This window comes from Fusarium oxysporum, chromosome II, assembly GCF_013085055.1.
Source record: "Fusarium oxysporum Fo47 chromosome II, complete sequence".
Classification (NCBI taxonomy): domain Eukaryota; kingdom Fungi; phylum Ascomycota; class Sordariomycetes; order Hypocreales; family Nectriaceae; genus Fusarium; species Fusarium oxysporum.
The window spans coordinates 1,263,370-1,280,106 of record NC_072841.1 but is presented as its reverse complement, the minus strand read 5'-3'; the positions used below and the strand labels follow the sequence as shown (position 1 = coordinate 1,280,106).

General features: G+C 48.5%; 8 protein-coding genes across 8 annotated transcripts; 6 read left to right on the top strand and 2 right to left on the bottom strand.

The window, feature by feature from the left end:
• Positions 1–407: 407 nt before the first annotated feature.
• FOBCDRAFT_196456 (uncharacterized protein) lies at positions 408–873 on the top strand (the record flags this gene model as incomplete). The annotated part of the gene is made up of 2 exons (XM_031172846.2): positions 408–496; positions 540–873. 2 exons carry the CDS (start codon positions 408–410, stop codon positions 871–873), a joined length of 423 nt encoding a protein of 140 aa, XP_031049631.2.
• Positions 874–1,485: 612 nt separating this feature from the next.
• FOBCDRAFT_268798 (uncharacterized protein) lies at positions 1,486–2,364 on the top strand (the record flags this gene model as incomplete). The annotated part of the gene is made up of 1 exon (XM_031172845.2): positions 1,486–2,364. One exon carries the CDS (start codon positions 1,486–1,488, stop codon positions 2,362–2,364), a length of 879 nt encoding a protein of 292 aa, XP_031049630.2.
• A 2,192-nt stretch (positions 2,365–4,556) lies between these two features.
• Positions 4,557–7,255, bottom strand: FOBCDRAFT_13909 (uncharacterized protein). Its single transcript, XM_031172844.3, has one exon. The coding sequence runs from the start codon at positions 7,082–7,084 to the stop codon at positions 4,622–4,624; it is 2,463 nt and encodes an 820-aa protein (XP_031049629.2). The 5' UTR covers positions 7,085–7,255; the 3' UTR covers positions 4,557–4,621.
• A 1,977-nt stretch (positions 7,256–9,232) lies between these two features.
• FOBCDRAFT_13884 (uncharacterized protein) lies at positions 9,233–11,745 on the top strand. Its single transcript, XM_059608015.1, has 10 exons — positions 9,233–9,732; positions 9,795–9,974; positions 10,078–10,305; positions 10,362–10,412; positions 10,474–10,620; positions 10,685–10,774; positions 10,825–10,865; positions 10,914–11,059; positions 11,114–11,620; positions 11,738–11,745. The coding sequence occupies exons 1-9, from the start codon at positions 9,636–9,638 to the stop codon at positions 11,448–11,450; spliced, it is 1,317 nt and encodes a 438-aa protein (XP_059464079.1). The 5' UTR covers positions 9,233–9,635; the 3' UTR covers positions 11,451–11,620; positions 11,738–11,745.
• Positions 11,746–12,207, top strand: FOBCDRAFT_13885 (uncharacterized protein). The gene has a single exon (XM_059608016.1). The coding sequence runs from the start codon at positions 11,924–11,926 to the stop codon at positions 12,155–12,157; it is 234 nt and encodes a 77-aa protein (XP_059466714.1). The 5' UTR covers positions 11,746–11,923; the 3' UTR covers positions 12,158–12,207.
• A 144-nt stretch (positions 12,208–12,351) lies between these two features.
• FOBCDRAFT_13854 (uncharacterized protein) lies at positions 12,352–13,552 on the top strand. The gene is made up of 2 exons (XM_031172839.3): positions 12,352–12,677; positions 12,728–13,552. The coding sequence occupies exons 1-2, from the start codon at positions 12,571–12,573 to the stop codon at positions 13,482–13,484; spliced, it is 864 nt and encodes a 287-aa protein (XP_031049624.1). The 5' UTR covers positions 12,352–12,570; the 3' UTR covers positions 13,485–13,552.
• A 23-nt stretch (positions 13,553–13,575) lies between these two features.
• On the bottom strand, positions 13,576–15,220 carry FOBCDRAFT_13852 (N2227-like protein-domain-containing protein). Its single transcript, XM_031172837.3, has 2 exons — positions 14,895–15,220; positions 13,576–14,750 (listed from the first exon to the last, which is right to left on the bottom strand). Exons 1-2 carry the CDS (start codon positions 15,020–15,022, stop codon positions 13,613–13,615), a joined length of 1,266 nt encoding a protein of 421 aa, XP_031049622.2. The 5' UTR covers positions 15,023–15,220; the 3' UTR covers positions 13,576–13,612.
• A 109-nt stretch (positions 15,221–15,329) lies between these two features.
• Positions 15,330–16,205, top strand: FOBCDRAFT_13843 (uncharacterized protein). Its single transcript, XM_031172836.3, has 2 exons — positions 15,330–15,789; positions 15,839–16,205. The coding sequence occupies exons 1-2, from the start codon at positions 15,616–15,618 to the stop codon at positions 16,088–16,090; spliced, it is 426 nt and encodes a 141-aa protein (XP_031049621.2). The 5' UTR covers positions 15,330–15,615; the 3' UTR covers positions 16,091–16,205.
• The last annotated feature ends 532 nt before the right edge of the window (positions 16,206–16,737 follow it).

The following is a 16,737-nucleotide window of genomic DNA, read 5'->3' as shown; positions in this document are numbered from 1 at the left end:
CCTCTCGTTCTTGATGATATTTGACTATAGTCAGGATGAAGCCCCAGCAAACAAAGGTCATCCAGGCAAGACAACTTCATTCATTCATCAAAGAACCCAGCCTAGGATAGGCTCCACCATGAAAAGAAACGTTAATGAAGCAAACTGATGGGGGAAATATCTGTCAATGAAGTCAGTTGCGAACTGACCTGTATCTCTTGTGACTCGTGATGTGATGTCCATCTCAACCACATCCGCCTTTGATAATCCAGCTCAGAATCTATGCTTATATTCCAGCCACTTCACGATAAAGGCACACAGAAACTATCTGGAACTGGCGAATTCTTTCGGTTAGACACCAAGTCCTCCCACTTCCTCATAACTATTATCACCAGTGTCTAGGACGATCTAATATCATCTCAATCATTATGACCAAGGGACAACGGGCCAAGATTCATGCCAAAGACAAGAAGACATCCAAAAGGTCAAGACCAAAGTCAAAGTCAAATTCATATAGGTACTTGATTGAACCCAAAGGACGATCTTATGCTGACCAGTAGACTAAAAACCATCGAGGATCCCCAGAAAGGCCAAGGTCGTGACTCTATCCGGAACACGTTAATAGCACTGCATAACACCGTCTTCAACAAACGTAAAGATATCCCCGCTGAGGTGCAAGAGTTCTGCTACCGTGTTGATATCCTGCACACCCGCGTGCTCGAGTTTACCTTGGAGGCTGGTGTCGATGGACAAGATGGAGAATGCATGGATTGGCAATGGGAACCAACGATCCCCGTTCACCTCGTTCGTACGGTCTATGAAGAATCGTGCTATCCTGAGGGAGCGGTCGCGAGGCCATGGGATATGGGCAATTCACAAATTAACCTAAGGTGATGTAATGTCATGATAGACCTTGTCATTACTCAATATGACCGCAACTTGAAGTTAATGGTACTTAGGGATCATTTGATTTGAGATATGCATTTAGGGGAAATTCTGTCTGAGTTGAACATTTAGTATTGTTAGTTTAGGTACAGAATCTCCTATACTGAGTTCATGGGAAACTTCACTGCCCGGCAAAGAACCTAAGTGTTGACTAACTGCGTGGAGCCTTTTCAGAGCCGGTGTTAGCATGCTGGGATAGATAATCGTAAAGGAAACTCATGGTGTACTTTGCTCATGCCTCAATTTGTTTCAGCATGAGAGGGCACAGAATACCCACTAGCCACCCTTACTTTCCATAGATGAGCTTTTTGCACTCTCTATACTGACATTCGCCGACACGGTATCCGATAAACAAAACTAGGAAGGCAGTGAAAGATTCTTACTATTATAAGTAACGGGACCTCCTTCTCTCATACAAGCAATCTTATCAAAGCCAAACCCCCATTATCTCCCAACTCCTGCCATTCACTTCCATCCCAACACTCACCCTCGCCTCCTTCAGATGGACGACTCTTTATATCTATATCTCACCATTACCTCTCGTCATTCTATCCTTCAATCATGGAGGATGTAGGATCGAGAACAGTCGTAGCAGCAGCCACGGCAGCGGAAGATCCTCCAATCCCTCCGAGTACCTATAACCACACGACTATTCCAAACAACACCAGTTCTTCCGATCAATCTCGCGAGCCATCGCTCTCGAGCCGTCCTTCTTTACCTTGGACCCATTATTCTGACTCTTCGATTTGGATAGACAAGGACTCGACCGATGACCATCATTCACGATTCTCGCATGTACACACCCCGGAATCTTCCTATGGGACAAGGCCACCGTCAGTCAACGAGGAAGCCATGCGCTACCATCGAAGACGTCAGGGAAAGTACAAGATCCCCGAAGAGAGGTTCAGCCCAGACGATCGCTACAGACGTTCTCATCGTGGACGTCGTGGTCGCCATGCTCACTCTAGCCATCGTCAACCGCAGCGCAACGAAAGACGTAATAGCGCAAACACAGGGTGTCTACGATATGCCAAGCATGCCGAAACCCCAGCCGACATAGTCCTAGAGCCTCAGCCAGACAAAACCAAGGTTGTAGGTGACAAGTTGACCAAGAAAAATGAGAACAACGGCACGACTTGGCGGCGTATCAGTCAAGGTTTAGGACTCGGGAAATCCAAAAAGAACGAAAAGCCAGAAGAACACCCACCTGTTAAAGCTGAGGATGTACCGAGAAGAAAGAGCAAGTGGAAGTTCTGGGCCAAGCAGCCACCTGGTGACGATGCTGAGGCTAGTGATGCCCCCGAGACGTCAGACCCCAACAACGAACCTCAGTTTACGGTCACCTCAGATTCAAGACCAAGTTTACTGGAATCGCATGAGGAAGCGCCTATTTCTATTCAGCTGCATACTGTAATGAGGCGATTATCCCAAGGGGAGTGATCGAAGGCATTCGTTGGAACAGAATTGGACCAGTTTGGATAATCGAAGGATACAGAGGAAATAATCAGCGGATAGGACCTCCAATTCTTTCTCCAGTATAATCATTTCTACCCAGTAACTATAAGACACCAAGTTACTACGGCTGTGGTTGTGACAAGTGCCTCAGTGCGGATGTGAGCAACACAGCGTAGGATGCAACTTAGTGCCAACTTCCTGTCCCTCTCGGGAGCTCGTGGCTTATCAGAAATATCAAAAGCGCCTCGGAAAGTTAAGGCATACCATAGTTGACGCTAAGTAGTGTGAGGCTTAGGCTGACCCAAGGTCGATATAGACTTCAACACCAACATGAGGTGCCCCAAGGCACAGAACCAGCAGTATGGAGGCCATAATGTTCCCGACCTCAGACTCAGCTCAAATCGAACAAGGCGATCTTTTCCCTCGTGAAAATACCAGCATGCACGTCATCCCCAAACTGGTGCAAATCACCCCCATTCAGCTGTATAGCAGAGCCGCACCAACATCACGATCTGTTCTCCTCTGACCTTGGAAATATGAGCATTATCCCACTGCACCCTTTCCAACTGCTGTATGACGTCGGGGACGGCTCGAGGGGGTGATCCCCCACGAGAAGGGCTTGGTGGAAGACCGGTATGAAGCGGCTTTTGAAGGGTCTGGCTCAGAAAACGTGGGGAAGTATGTTTTGCATGTGGTTTGATGGTTAGTCTGGTGATTGTACTGTGCTGATATGGGGTAGCTAAGTAGGTAGGTATGGAGTCTGGGTTCTACTGATATGGGCCTGGGCTATCTGCTGTTATTTGAGAGTGAATTATATGGTTCGATTTCTGTTTCATTTTGATAAGCTATCGATAAAAATAGGCAGACTCTGCTTAAGGCGATGACTTGCATTGTAAATGTTGTGATCGTTCACTCTCAGAAACAAGATGTGCACAATTACAAGCGTACTCACACCATCCCGTCCCATCCCCCAGCCTTACGGGGTAAAATGCAAAAATGGGGGAATCATTGTTAGTCAAAACGCTTGGTCATCCATCTCTAGCACACCTACATACCTACAGTACAGTGCACCTTGAGGAGATTAATTGTGTTTTGCTACTGCTGCACGGGCGCTTTGTCTCAGCACCTCAGCTGCACATAGTCGTCTAACACATTTTTGTAATTTACCAAACCAAAGTCTCATATAAACCCATGAGCCAGAAAAACAAATGAGACTTGCCTCAGTGGCACGACATCACAAATGAGACAGTAAGAAAATGACGCCCATTTTCCAAACGATGAAACCAAGCCAGACCAAACCAGAAAATCAAAAACCAAAATCAAAATCACAAACGAGGAGGTAGTTCCTAGTCACATGCCTCCTCATCTCGGCCGTTTGATGCACACTCCCCCACCTTCATTTGGGCGAACCGAGAGGGGCTTGGATGGCGTCCAAGTACCAGTACATACAAGCAGTTCCTTTTCTTCCGTCGCTAGACGGTCAAAGTGGAGAAATTTGGATCCCCCCCGCGAGGCTCGTCCCGAACCCTCTCGTCTCGTGGCCTCGGCCCACCGTTAGAGCTTCAGGACCCGCCTGTTTGCGGGAACTATTCGTTCGTGGTGGGGAAACTACAGTATGAAAAAGAACAAGAATTACAATGGAATGGTTCGAGCCATTCTCGTGACAATTCAGAGGCCATTTACACTACTCGGTAGTTTCTCTCTATAAAGATCAACACCCCGAACCATCAAATATCACGCATAATACACCATGCATAATAATACTGGCCTCCACTACTTAAAACACCATACGCCAACCAGTCAAATAACCCATATTATCTTCACCTTTTAACAAACACTTTAACCAATCTACATGCTCTTCCCATAATACCAGCCCAAGGGTATAAACATCCGGATACATTACCTCCTTTCTCAAAGTCCAATAACAACAAGAATGGGGTATATGACATCGCTTGCGCCAGAAAACAAACCAAAAACCGCAAACCAACAACAACACGCTGAAAAGAAAAAGCAGACTGAAGAATACCGTGCCGACCTAGGTTTCTGCCTAGTCCTGTTTTGCACCAGACTGGAACTGGTCTGCTCAGATCTTAACCTGAAGAAAAGCAGATAACCATCTTTGACCGCCAAATGGAATCCGAATAGATTTTAACACAAATGAAAAGGAAGGAGTCAAGGTAAGCAAAAGGATGGGCAGAACAGAAAGAAATATGGCGGTAGCCTCAAAGCATTGGCAGTCTCGTCACCAGGTAGAGTGTGCGACACTACTCGGAGTCAATAGACTCTGTCTACCGCCCGACACGCCTGGGGTATAGGTCACCGCCCTTGAGAGCTGGTTCGTTCCAATTCTTGAACCGTCATTGGAGTGTTCGCTTGTTACAAGCTGCATCATGTCTTCTGGTAGTTCTGCACCCTCGTCGTTCCACCAATAGTGCAGTACATCACTCTGCCAGCGATCAAGATCACGGATCTTGAGTCCCCGACTCTTGGTGAAGGTCGTATGGAGAAGCAGCGCATTCACTGACGATAGCCTAAGCTGGTGCAAAAGCCATCTATTAATAAAATCACCCTTGCCACCCTCACCATGGTCCAGCATGAGCCGATCGATGGAATACTCTTTGGACGCGAGCTGCATGCGGCTTGGTTTCACCGGGTCAGTCACCGGTAGGGCTGCTGCTGCCTTGAGTGCATCACGCGGTGTGAGGGGGAATTCGTCAGCCATAACGTGTTCAGGCTGGCTCAGAAGAACAGGGAATGTGGGATGTGCAAGATCTGTCCGGCTGCGCAGGATCACGGAGACGTCATCGAGTTCTATATCCTCATATCCATTTTCAGGATTGAGAAGATAAGCAACGCGTGACGATAAATGCTTTTGCATAACTCCCTTTTCCTCACACAGCTTTCGGAGATCAGTTACTTGTCGCTGCAGGCTGGTGACGCTATTGCGCATTTCTTGCTCTTCCAGCGGGAACTCATCGAAGAATTCGATCTCAGCCTCGTTCAGCTCCATACCCGCGGCTGCCTTCATCTTTAATTCTCCCTCATGCTGCTCCTTGAGAAATAGTAGCTCGTCAAGCTCCTCCTTGGCGTTCTCAAGGTCACCGACTGCAGCCATGAGATCCAGATACTTAGGATGCAGATCCTCGGATGGGCCATCAGGAGATATGCCCATTAGATCATTGGGAATATTCTTGTCTTCCTCATGCTTTGTGTCGTCTTCAGGAGGCTGTTCGAGAGGAACAGCTTGACCAACCGCGAGCAAACTAAAGAATCGAATCTCCAGCCTGTTGAGGATTTCCTCTTCTTCATCCAAGGTGATCTCAAGATCTTCGTAATCGTTTTCATAGGCTTGGTATTCAGTTCTCAGCCGCTGCAGCTCTGCCAGATGTCGTTCCAGAGTGGCAGGCCCTGTTACTATCTGCCCTTGTTGAGCAACCAGCATAGGTCGAACGACACCCATGAATGTATTGTCTGCATCGTCCCTCTGTCGCCGCAACTCTCTTAATCTTTTTCGCTTCTTGGCCATTTGACTCTTGATGTCGTTCAACTTGACCCGTTGATCTTTGAGTTTGACCCAGAGTAGCTCCAGCGTATCCTCAGGAGGGGCAGACTCTTTCGATCGATGACTTCTGCTACCCCTGGTGGTTTCCAAGACAGGATCGAGGCTGGTGCTCAAGTCCAGGCGATCTTTCGGGGCGCGATCCCGCTCGTATTCAGATATCCAGTTGGTTATGCGAGTTGTCATAGAAGTCTTGCGATTTCCTCCTTGGGGATTCAAGTTGGATGCTGTAGGATATAGAGGGGGAAACTGGCGCGAGTTTCGGAGGACAAGAGAGTCCTCATCGGACAGAGAATCGGAGAAAGATACCTCATCATCAATTAACCGCGGGATTGTATGGTTTGAAGATTGAGATGTAGAAGTGGTATCCCGAAGTTCGGGCTGAGTTGATGCTTTTGGGGCCAGGCGGATTGCCAGATTACTCTTATTCCCCGACTGATGGGCGCTGTGTGGTGGTCCGAAGCTAACAAATCCTCTCGGTGGTCTCAAATTTGGTGTTTGAGTCTGAGTCGGTGCATCACTGGGAGAATTGGGTGCAGAACTGAAGGTCATCCGAGGTGGTGTCGCCGGCAATGTCTGCTGAGAGAGTCGTTGTGGAGGTGGAACCGTGTCAAGGCTATATGTGAATGGTGGACGTAGATTTGTATTGGCGATGAAATTGCCAGGTGGTGGTTGAGGTGGAGGTGGAGGCGGCGGTAGATAGAACGGAGGGCGACTTGACGTGTGCGGGGATGATGGCGATGGTACAGTTGGAGGTCGAAGATAGAATGGTGGTGGTGGTGGTGGAGGCGGAGGCGGAGGATTGTCAAGGCCAGGTTTCCATGGTGGAGGAGGATGAGAAGGCGGAGGTGGGCCCGACATGTCTATTACGCTGGCCTGAGTAGACGGTGCTTGATTGTTGGAAAACACCGTCTCAACTTCAGACATAGGGAAGCTTGTCGAGACATGAATCGGGTTTGATGGCGGCAGAGCATCGTGGATCGGATAACTCCCCTCGCCCTCAAACTCGTGCCGGTAGCGGGAATTGCCATGAGTCCCAGGCACAGGAAGAGGCGAGGTCGAAGAATGAGGATATTGGTGATGTGAGTTTTGGTGGATTCGGGCGTAGCTCGAGTGGTTGTGGTTGTCGTACGCTACGGCCTCCATCGACGTACGTAAGATCAACAGAGCTAAGATAAAGAGACGAACTCATTAGAACTGGAGGCGGCCTGTCCATTTCTCTCTCTCAGATAAACGGATGCGACGATCAATGCTGAGTCGATCGTTGAGGCTCTTTGCAATGACGGTCGACGAAAGGGAGAGGAAAAGGGAGATGACAAGGAAATGAAAACAGCCAAAGCCAGCCAGGGGTTTGCTTTTTCTTCATTTGGCGAGATAGCAGAAACTTGGGGCGGACGACATAGCTCTCTGACGGCTGATTTGCACATTGGAATGAAATGGTGACACACAACAAGGTTCAGTTTCTAGGGGAAACATCCCGGCGTCCGGGGGGCAGCGGCCACTAAAGGCTAGCGACAGTTAGCGCCTGAATGTGAGGAAATGCATGTGGGAGCTTCTGATTTATCCATTGGCGATTACGCGACAAAGCAAGTCCAGCACTTGTTATCTCATGATCTGGACTGACCAAATAAGAACGTGACAGCAGAGCGAGGGAGGGGGAGCTATGAGTCTACACAGATTGTGCAGGAAATGCTGGGCCAGTGATAGTGTCCGTGTCAGACAATACTAGGGGCTGTTAAGGGGTGGAGGTCCACTACACGACGGGCATGCAGCCTGGTTACCAAAATTACCCATAGTATCGCTTATGATGTCCCGTATAAACAAACGGTGGAGAGAAGAAGGAAAATATCCACGTCATTGGATCATAATAAAACGTTCAACGGACGGGAGCTTGTCAATTACAAGTTACGCCTCATCGTGAGCTTGCTTGACTGAGCTTGGTCACCAGACTTTTGAGGCCAGCTTAAATTCCACTAATGGTGGATGCTCAAACACACACTGTGCTCTTCCCATCCACTTATCCCGTGCTAACTTAGCTTAGCAGATGCTACTAGAGCCTCGTCGTTGTAACTCTACCTCGACACCAACAACAATACCCTGCAGACATTCCCGATGGACGCCTTCCAAAATCGCTCACTCCCCTCCAATTCACCCACTTTGGTCCAATACGCTCTCGGCTCTTTGCATATTGCCCATGTCCGTTCCGTCTTGGACTGTGTATTCGAATGAGAGGGGCGTGTCTTGCAGGTTATGTTCAGTGCCTATTCAACATGAAAAGCCCATATCATTCACTGCTCTCTGCTCTCTTGAGAGCCCACAACTCGGCGTCTCAGCTGGTGTTATCTTGGACGGAACTGCATCTCCTTCAGGCCTTTCCCTTATTTACTCTTCAGTTGCTTGCTAAGGGTCTCGTCATGCGAGTTTGCAGCTCGACTCCTCCGAGAACCCCTCCATGAGTCCACCTCCTCCACTTGTTGCATCCATCCCCACTCGACTCGTTCTGTTACTCGCTGGCTGATGCGCGACATTAAAGAGATGCTGGACTGCATAGTCAGAAGCGACTGATAAGCTGCGGTTGCCGCTCAGTTGTCCACCCTCTGAGCCCTTCCGGTTTCTACCTCTTGTTTCCCGTACCGATCTACTCTTCAAGGTCGACCGGAACTGGGAGATTTGTTGTGACTCAAAGCTCCAGCTCCAGCTCCAGCTCCAGCTTACTGACATCAGGCTGCACGCCGTTCCTTCAGGCAGTCCTGCAACTCCTGCAGCCAAGCAGTTTTTCTGCCGTTCTCATTGCTAGTATTTGGTTGTCATCATCGCGTATCCTGCGGGCAGATGCTGGTCTTCCTGTTGTACTACCACCTCGACCAACCCGCCTTCAACGACTGCTCTGACTCCTAGTTCACCAGCAGCACTACCACAAGAGGCGCACGAGATACCCCTTCAGCATACTTTATGCAACTCTGAAGCACCAATCCTAGTTTTGGCGGCAGAATCTCACCTGCCTACCCCGACCTACATACGCCACAGGCATCAAATCCCTACAGGACACTGGTCAACCTCGCCCAGATACAGGAAGCCGGTATAGCACTAAAGCAAAGACGAGACAGTCGTCTCAGCGGAATCTCTCGAGTACTTGCATCTACAACAATCAATCCAATTCTATCCCGATCTACGCCAACGCACCCCAAGGAACCCAACGAGAGCCCGGATCTTCGTCCTCGTGCAACCAAGCTGCAGCTCCCTTATCCAGTCTCCATCCCTAATCAAGAGCTGAGCCGCATTTTTTGGTTAGCCAGCTAACCTCTCGGTTTTACGGTTCCACTGTACTGTACTCTTGCTTATTTCTACAAAAGCCCCCAACCCACCATCTCCCCAGTTGTCGGTGCCGCTTTACTTCAGTTCGTTACGTTCTGAACAACGAACAAGGCCTCAGGCTTTGGAGACGAAAGAACTCAAGGTTCTTTACACCAAACACTTCCTCGTTCCTAGTGGTGCAAAAGATTTATGCATTCTCTGCTCGTTTGACGTTTCGCATATTAATTACTGCGGCATCATATATCCACATCAGTTTTCACACTTGGTGGGTGTATCAACTACATACCTATCTTAACCTCTTCCTCGTTGAACATATTTATTTCAAGATCTGCAATCGATTCGTGGTATTTAGACGCGTTGCTTGCATGCGCAAAATGCTACTATGTATCAAACAAGCAGACCAGGATGGAGCGAGTGGTCTAGGTGGATATGGAATCCAGACTACCAGCAATATTATCGCCAGAGAGTAGACGCTGCCGGTGTGTATTTCTATCTAGCCTTCCCATTTTCTCTTCCAGACTTACTAACCAAAGTCACATAGGCAACTCGGATATTCAATGGCAGAGCGAATATGAGTCTGCTCAGAATAGAGAAGTGCCCCGAACTCCTGTGCAAGTCCCTGCACAAGTTCAACAGATGGACCAGATGGACCAGGTGACCCAGCAGTTTGGTTCAGTCAATATACAGAGCCCTGAACAAGCGGCTGGAGACGAGCACGACAGTACGTTTTGACCTGTGTTGGTCCCCTGATTTTCCACCACAAGCCCCTTGGCTCCTTTCCACCTCGTCGGCTCTGAAATGTACTAACATATTGGATGGTCTAGATAATGAATATGTCACGGGCGGCTCATCGTCGAGAGTAAAATCCAAATCATCGAGGTCGCATAGCAGTTCATCAAAGTCGAAATCGAAACCGTCCAAGTCCTCTAGTGGGAAAGGCAAGGCAACCGCTCAGGAAGCCATTGACGAGGTCGATGAACACGGTTATGAAAACCGTCATAGTCAACGGAGACCATCTGCATCTGCAACCACTCAGCAAACAGAACAAACTTGTAAGTAAGCGAAGAGTTCACGGCATCCTGATGGGACAGATTGCTAAACTAGCCAGATTATGACCCGAATACTGGCCAGTATTATATATTACCACAAGCTACTCAAGGTACGTGAGATGCTCTATCTCAATCTGAGTATTAGTATTGACAAAGCTTCCTCAACCACAGGAGATTCTGCATCCAACCAGCCTTATCCAAGCGGCTCAGCCGAGGGGGAAGACCCAGAGCTTCAGGCAGCCCTTGCTCAAAGTCGACAGTATTCGCGAGATCAATACCGAGGTGGCGAGTCGTCATCTGCTGCATACACCCCTTACGGTACGTGACTCCGAGGCTGAAATGTAATTTAATTCGAGGTTTCTAACACCCATAGCAGCTCAAGATGAGGAAGAGGATCCCGGGCCAGCTGTGGCCTCCACCAACCAAGAGCACATCGTAGGCACTGGTGGCGAAACAGAGACTCTAGATCCACGTATGATTATCTGGTCTATGTAAAGCAGGGTCAAACTAACTTGATGCTAGGGTATCGTGTTGCACAGTCTCATATGTTCCAACCCGGCGAGGTAAGCTGGCTCATCCCAGACTCTAAAATTATGCTAACCGCCCGACAGGTCTTCAAAGTCCTCTGGCCGGAGCCAGCAGGAGGAGGCAGTGTAGTTGAAGAAACGGTCTATCGCGACCGGTACGGCGGTCAAATATTTGTTCATTTTCGTCGGTTCATCGTAGTCGCAAACGATCGTGGCCACTGCACTTGCATGTAAGTGTCATGTCCTATCAGCACTTGAGCCCCCGAATCGTGCTAACATTCTAGACCTATCTCTACCTATGGTAAGAAAGGCTGTAAAAAGAGTGGCGTCAAGGCTGAACAACACGGAATCGTTGTTGAAAGTAGCAATCGAAACCCTACCGCCCTACCTGGCGAGCCAGAGCTTGGATATCCTCCTGTTCGTGTGCACATCCACGAGCCAGATGAGCGAATCGCAAAAGAGTCCCGAGTTAATTACTCAAAACTCACGACGGTGGAACATAACGTCAAGGTGCTCTTCATCGGTCGAGTGGTGACCTCAGATTGGGATATTGTCACTGAAGCGGTCAACACTAGCTGGGCAAAGAAGACGCATGTAAAGAAGAGGCATCGCAGACCATGATCCTGCGAAGAGCTCTAACATTCACGTTTTATGGTGCCTGTGTAAGCAGGTCCCTACATCGGGTGTCATCAATGACACCTGCATATATACGTTCCTCAGGAGCTGCCAGCTTTTCTGGCATGCACCTGCGAAACTTGTCTCGGCAACTTCGCAATCCCGAGACAGATACGGTATGGGTTATTCTCGACGTTCCAAACATGCTGCCTGAATTATCGTGGTAGCTTCCTGGTTGGAAACCGAACACCCTCGCAAGTGGCGCGCAATTCACTAATGTGCGTTTACATAAGGTAGTCATTTTCTTCTTGTTCTTGGCTCGGACTTTTGCATCATTTTTTCCTCAACGTCTCCAACAATTCGGAAAGTGTTTCTAAGTACTCTATTGTGTTGGGCAAGATCTTTTTATGCAACTTGACAGCAAGATTTGGTGGAACAGCACACAGCTCCTGACATGTTGATAAAGATATTCTTGAAATATGATGAGTTTGGATTTTTCTTTTTGTTTCATCGTTTCCTCACTCCTTCTCTTCTTCAGTTTTGAGATAGTCTTACAGAGGCTCTCCAATGGGTTTAATGAAAGATATGATAAGGACTTCACTGGGTTTTATGATGAGTTGCAAATGCCTGGTTGGCATCACAATCATTTACGAGGCAGTGTCCCGTCTTTGGGAACGCTGAGGGGTGTCTCTTTGGTACGAGTCCAGTGTTAATATCAGAATGAATACACGAAGTTATGCCTCCAAGAATGGCTTCCTTATTCTATAAATATGAATGAATGGCTTTGTTGTGAGGTTACCGAGATAGACCCACCCACCGGGCGTCGTGCCTCGGCATCTTTTTCCCCGCAACCGGAGGCTTAATTAATGAACCCCGGACGTACCCCAGGGCAGACAAAACTCCGAGGCTCGACGCTCGTCACGAAGATCAAGGGGGAACGTTGCTTATCAATTCTCTTTCCTATAAAAGATCTCTTCATCCTTCGATATTCGAGTCAAACATTTCTGCTTTGATCTCATTGTAAAAGTTATAGGATTATACCATCACACCACACGACCCCTTATACGTCATCTCTTCTACCCTTGTACTATCCACTTCCCTTTTCACAACCACAAATACAAACACAATGGCTGAAGCTCAGTTGGAAGATTTCCCTTCGCTTTTCTCCCTGAAGGGCAAGGTCGCCGTTATCACCGGCGGCTCTCGCGGTCTTGGTCTGCACGCAGCTTCAGCGTAAGTCACTTATTGCGATTTATCTACAAACGCGACTGACATTGTCTCAGATTCCTCCAAGCAGGCGCATCAAAGGTCTTCATCTCATCCCGTAAGGCCGCTGCCTGTGAAGAAGCATGCAAAGCTCTGAATGCTCTCCCCAACCTTGCTCCCGGTGCTGTTGCCATCTCAGTTCCCGCGGACTCATCCAAGTTCGAGGGTGTAGAGAGTCTTCTCGCGCAGGTCAAGAAGCACACCGACCGCGTCGATATTCTCCTCGCCAATGCTGGAGCTACATGGGGCGAGCAATTTGACACGCATCCTGACTCTGCCTTTGCCAAGGTCATGGACCTCAACGTCAAGGCTGTTTTCAACACAATCCGTCTCTTTACGCCACTCCTCGAGAAGAGCGCTTCTCTTCAGGATCCTAGCCGTGTGATTATCACTGCCAGTGTTGCAGGACTTGGTGTCGGCACAATTGGAAAGCAGGGCACATATGGTTACTCCGCTAGCAAGGCTGCTGTGCTACATCTGGGACGCAACATTGCCATGGAGCTGGGACCTAGGCACATCACCGTCAACTCCATCTGCCCTGGCTTCTTCCCTAGCAAGATGTCCAATGGTCTGCTGGAGATGTCTGGTGGTGCTGAGGAGATCGCAAATAGCAACCCCATGCGCCGACTGGGCAAGCCTGAGGATATTGCTGGTGTGGTTGTTTACCTAGCTAGTCGGGCAGGATCTCATGTTAATGGTGAGACAATTGCTATTGATGGTGGTGCCCTGTGGCAGCGAGGCGAGCTCATGGTTGACTCCAAGTCGAAGCTGTAGGGGCGATGGATTCGAAATGTATGATAAAGAACAACCCTTCATTTATGGGGATATAAATAGAAGGCAAATACCTCTTGATGAATATTTATATATTTTATCTGTGTCAGCCTTGATGTTATTGGCGACCATCATGAACTCCCCTGCTCCAATGGCTTTCGAGCCATCCAAGTACTTGCTCTATACGTTGACTGCAAAAGACTATCAGGATCATGAATATACGGCGCATGGACACCAGTCTTGTGCCACTCAACAACAAATCCCATCTTCTCCAACAGTGCAATGACTTCGTCGTCGGCCAGCTCAAAACTTCCTGGATCAGCGATACCCGATGAACTCTTTGGGTCATGCTCTGCTTCACCATCCTGTCCATGAGTACCAGGCGCGTTGTTCTCAAAATGCCACAATAACGGCCCCACGTTGATGAGAACACCTTCAGGCCGAAGACAGTGCCGTATGACCTCCAGGTACCGAATCAGATTGGGTGCTGTGTCGAGGAAGAAGACACTTGCCACAGCATCGTATTGTGCTTCATGATCTTCATTAGAATAGAGGCAGAGAAAGTCGGCGGCGCACATGGACATTTCTCCAGCATTAGGTGTGGCAGCTAGAACGGAGGCTGGATGGATGTCCGGAACGCGATAGCTTCTGAGGTGGTTCGCTCGGGTGAGGTGATTGGAGAAACTATGGACCCAGGGGTAAATAGTATGCTGTTCAGCCGCAGGACAATAGTTTAGAATGTATGATGAGGCGAGGAGTTGGTGATAGGAAATCTCGTTGCCTTCAGCAGAATATCCATTCGCAACCAGATCAAATACCAATCTTCCTAGGCCTGCACCTGGCACCAATACGTTTAGAGGAGCTCTATCCGGGTATCTCTCCGTTTCTGCCGCAAGAGCTTTCATGACGGGACCATAGCTAGCTTCTCTCTCCGCAGCTCCCGCCTCGGTCCAATCTCTGTAGAACTGACGAATAGTACTCCTCGCTTTGTCAACATCGGAGTGCTTGGCGACTCCGGCCCATTCTTGAGGCATCTTGGGTTCAGGGTCTTCGGGATCTGTCGTCATCATTCGAAATGACTGTAGGCCAACACGAGCAATGGTACGAGCCAGCTCAGCATTCTCATCAATTGCATCATCAGTCTTCTCCAGAGTGTCTAGGAAGTTGAACGGAGGTGCAGCCAAGAGTTTCCATTGTTCTTGAGGAAGAGCATAGAAGGCTTGACGACGAAGGTGTGTGACGTTGAAGTGAGATACTTTTGCGTATTGGCTATTGAACGTTCAGTATGAGAAACAGTACCCTTGAATCAGATTGTATATAGTGTTGAGCAGATGCTGGAGGTCTCATATAGTGTGCCAACAGACCTAGAGGAGAAATGATTCGACTCGAGTGAGCTTTCTTGGGATAACTCACAAGAATGAATCCAAGGCGCTGAATATAACTCGAACCTCTTCAGGATCTTCAGCATTGTCCTCTACTCCAGCCCATGCACTGTCATCTGGGACAATTTCGATGTGGTGGCCATCTTCAGATTCGGCCATACTGTATGGCTTAGAAATGGATTTTGGTATGCTGCGTTTAAGTAAGGGTCATGGAGGGGTAGAGAGGAATGTTGAGAATATAGCAGAAGGGCCAATTTTTTTTGTTATCTCATAAACCCTGCTCTTAGAAGTTATTTAGTGAACTCGGGAAATAGTGAGAGTGAAAATTGATGAAAAGATTAGAATGGACTCATGCCGCTCACTTTCTACAAGTTGACAATGATTTATGCGGGCCTCCGAATGAGTTTGCGTGGGGTTGAGGAGATCATGTGATTGCGGATTTGAGCAAATCGACAACTTGAATAAAGCATCATCAAAAGGAAGGAGCATCGTAGCTTGCCATTTGCCGTCTGGTCATTGTTTCATTATCAGTAAGTACAATCTAGGTATTGTTTTTTTTGGCTGCAAATCTCATAACCTCTTCAGTTACGTCAGACGCTCAGACGAAACATCTATGTACACTTCACAACGCAACACAACACAACACGCACCCCAGCTCTAAGAATTACCAAAGTCTCTCACTCGCCGTCTTGAGATCAAGAGATTTCTGCTACACCAAGGGAATAACTTGATACTTCCTCATAAGACACATCATGGCTACAGACGTAATCGAGCTCTCTGTACCCCTCCCCCGCTCTCTAGACACCCGCATCTACCTCCGCCTTTCCACCAAAGCAAAGTCCATTGTGCTATTCCTCACAACAGCGACACAAGACGAGCTCGCCACTCCTGTCTCTATGGGCTCTTTTGTCTACGCTCTGCCCAACGTGAGTACGGCTCGTTTCGGTTCCGGTAACACTTTGCTGACTTTCATAGCGGCTTGACCAGGCACAGCCATTATCTACCACGCTCTATTCTTCAGAGGCATCAGTGGAGTTTACAACACGCTTGGCGAAGCTTTTGGCTCGGAAATCACAGCTCCCGGTGTACGTCACTAACTCGATTAGTTTTGCTAATGCGGGTATGGGAGGCACGGTGGAAGAGGAGATGGAGGCCTTCAAGGCCATTGTTCAGGTTGTGTCAGAGAGGCTACAGCTATCGGGCCCCAAGTCAACGGCGGCCTGGTAGGATAAGGGTACCTGCAACCAGGTAAGGGAATACGAAGTTTTAACACTTAACAAATGACAATCTTGGAAGAAGAGCTACGGACTTGCATCACCCACCACCTTAGCCTCCGTCAATACCTGATGTCTATCCTAGGAACTCTCACCGACAGAACCAGAACCACTCAGAATTATGGTGCACAGCTTCATTCATGTCACCGAGTAACATAGCTGTCAAGAGAGTCCTGGGAGAATTACGGTATGGACCACAAACAATCCCGGATGAATCCGCAGTGGTACACAGAGGCAGACGGCTTGAGGCAAATGCTTGTCACCAAGCGGGATTGCGCGTGTAACACCATAAGACCCAATCCTTCTGTTCTTGTGCTGAGGAGGCTTGTTATCGTTGTGCCTTTCTCAATAGATATTACACTGAAGAGAAACAATAAAGGGTCTGTGAATACACGAGTTACGTATCTCGCCTCCACGGCCACAGCTTCCATTACTTCAGGATTTTGTATCCCCAATTGCTTGGATAAGGCGGCCAGACCTCGCCATGTTTCTTGGGCATAAGCCAGCTGCAGACCGCTTTGTTGCGATAGCGACTGGCCAGGAAATAGTGTCGCACAAGTAATACACGATGTTCAGGCTGGTACAACACCAAGCTGCGCG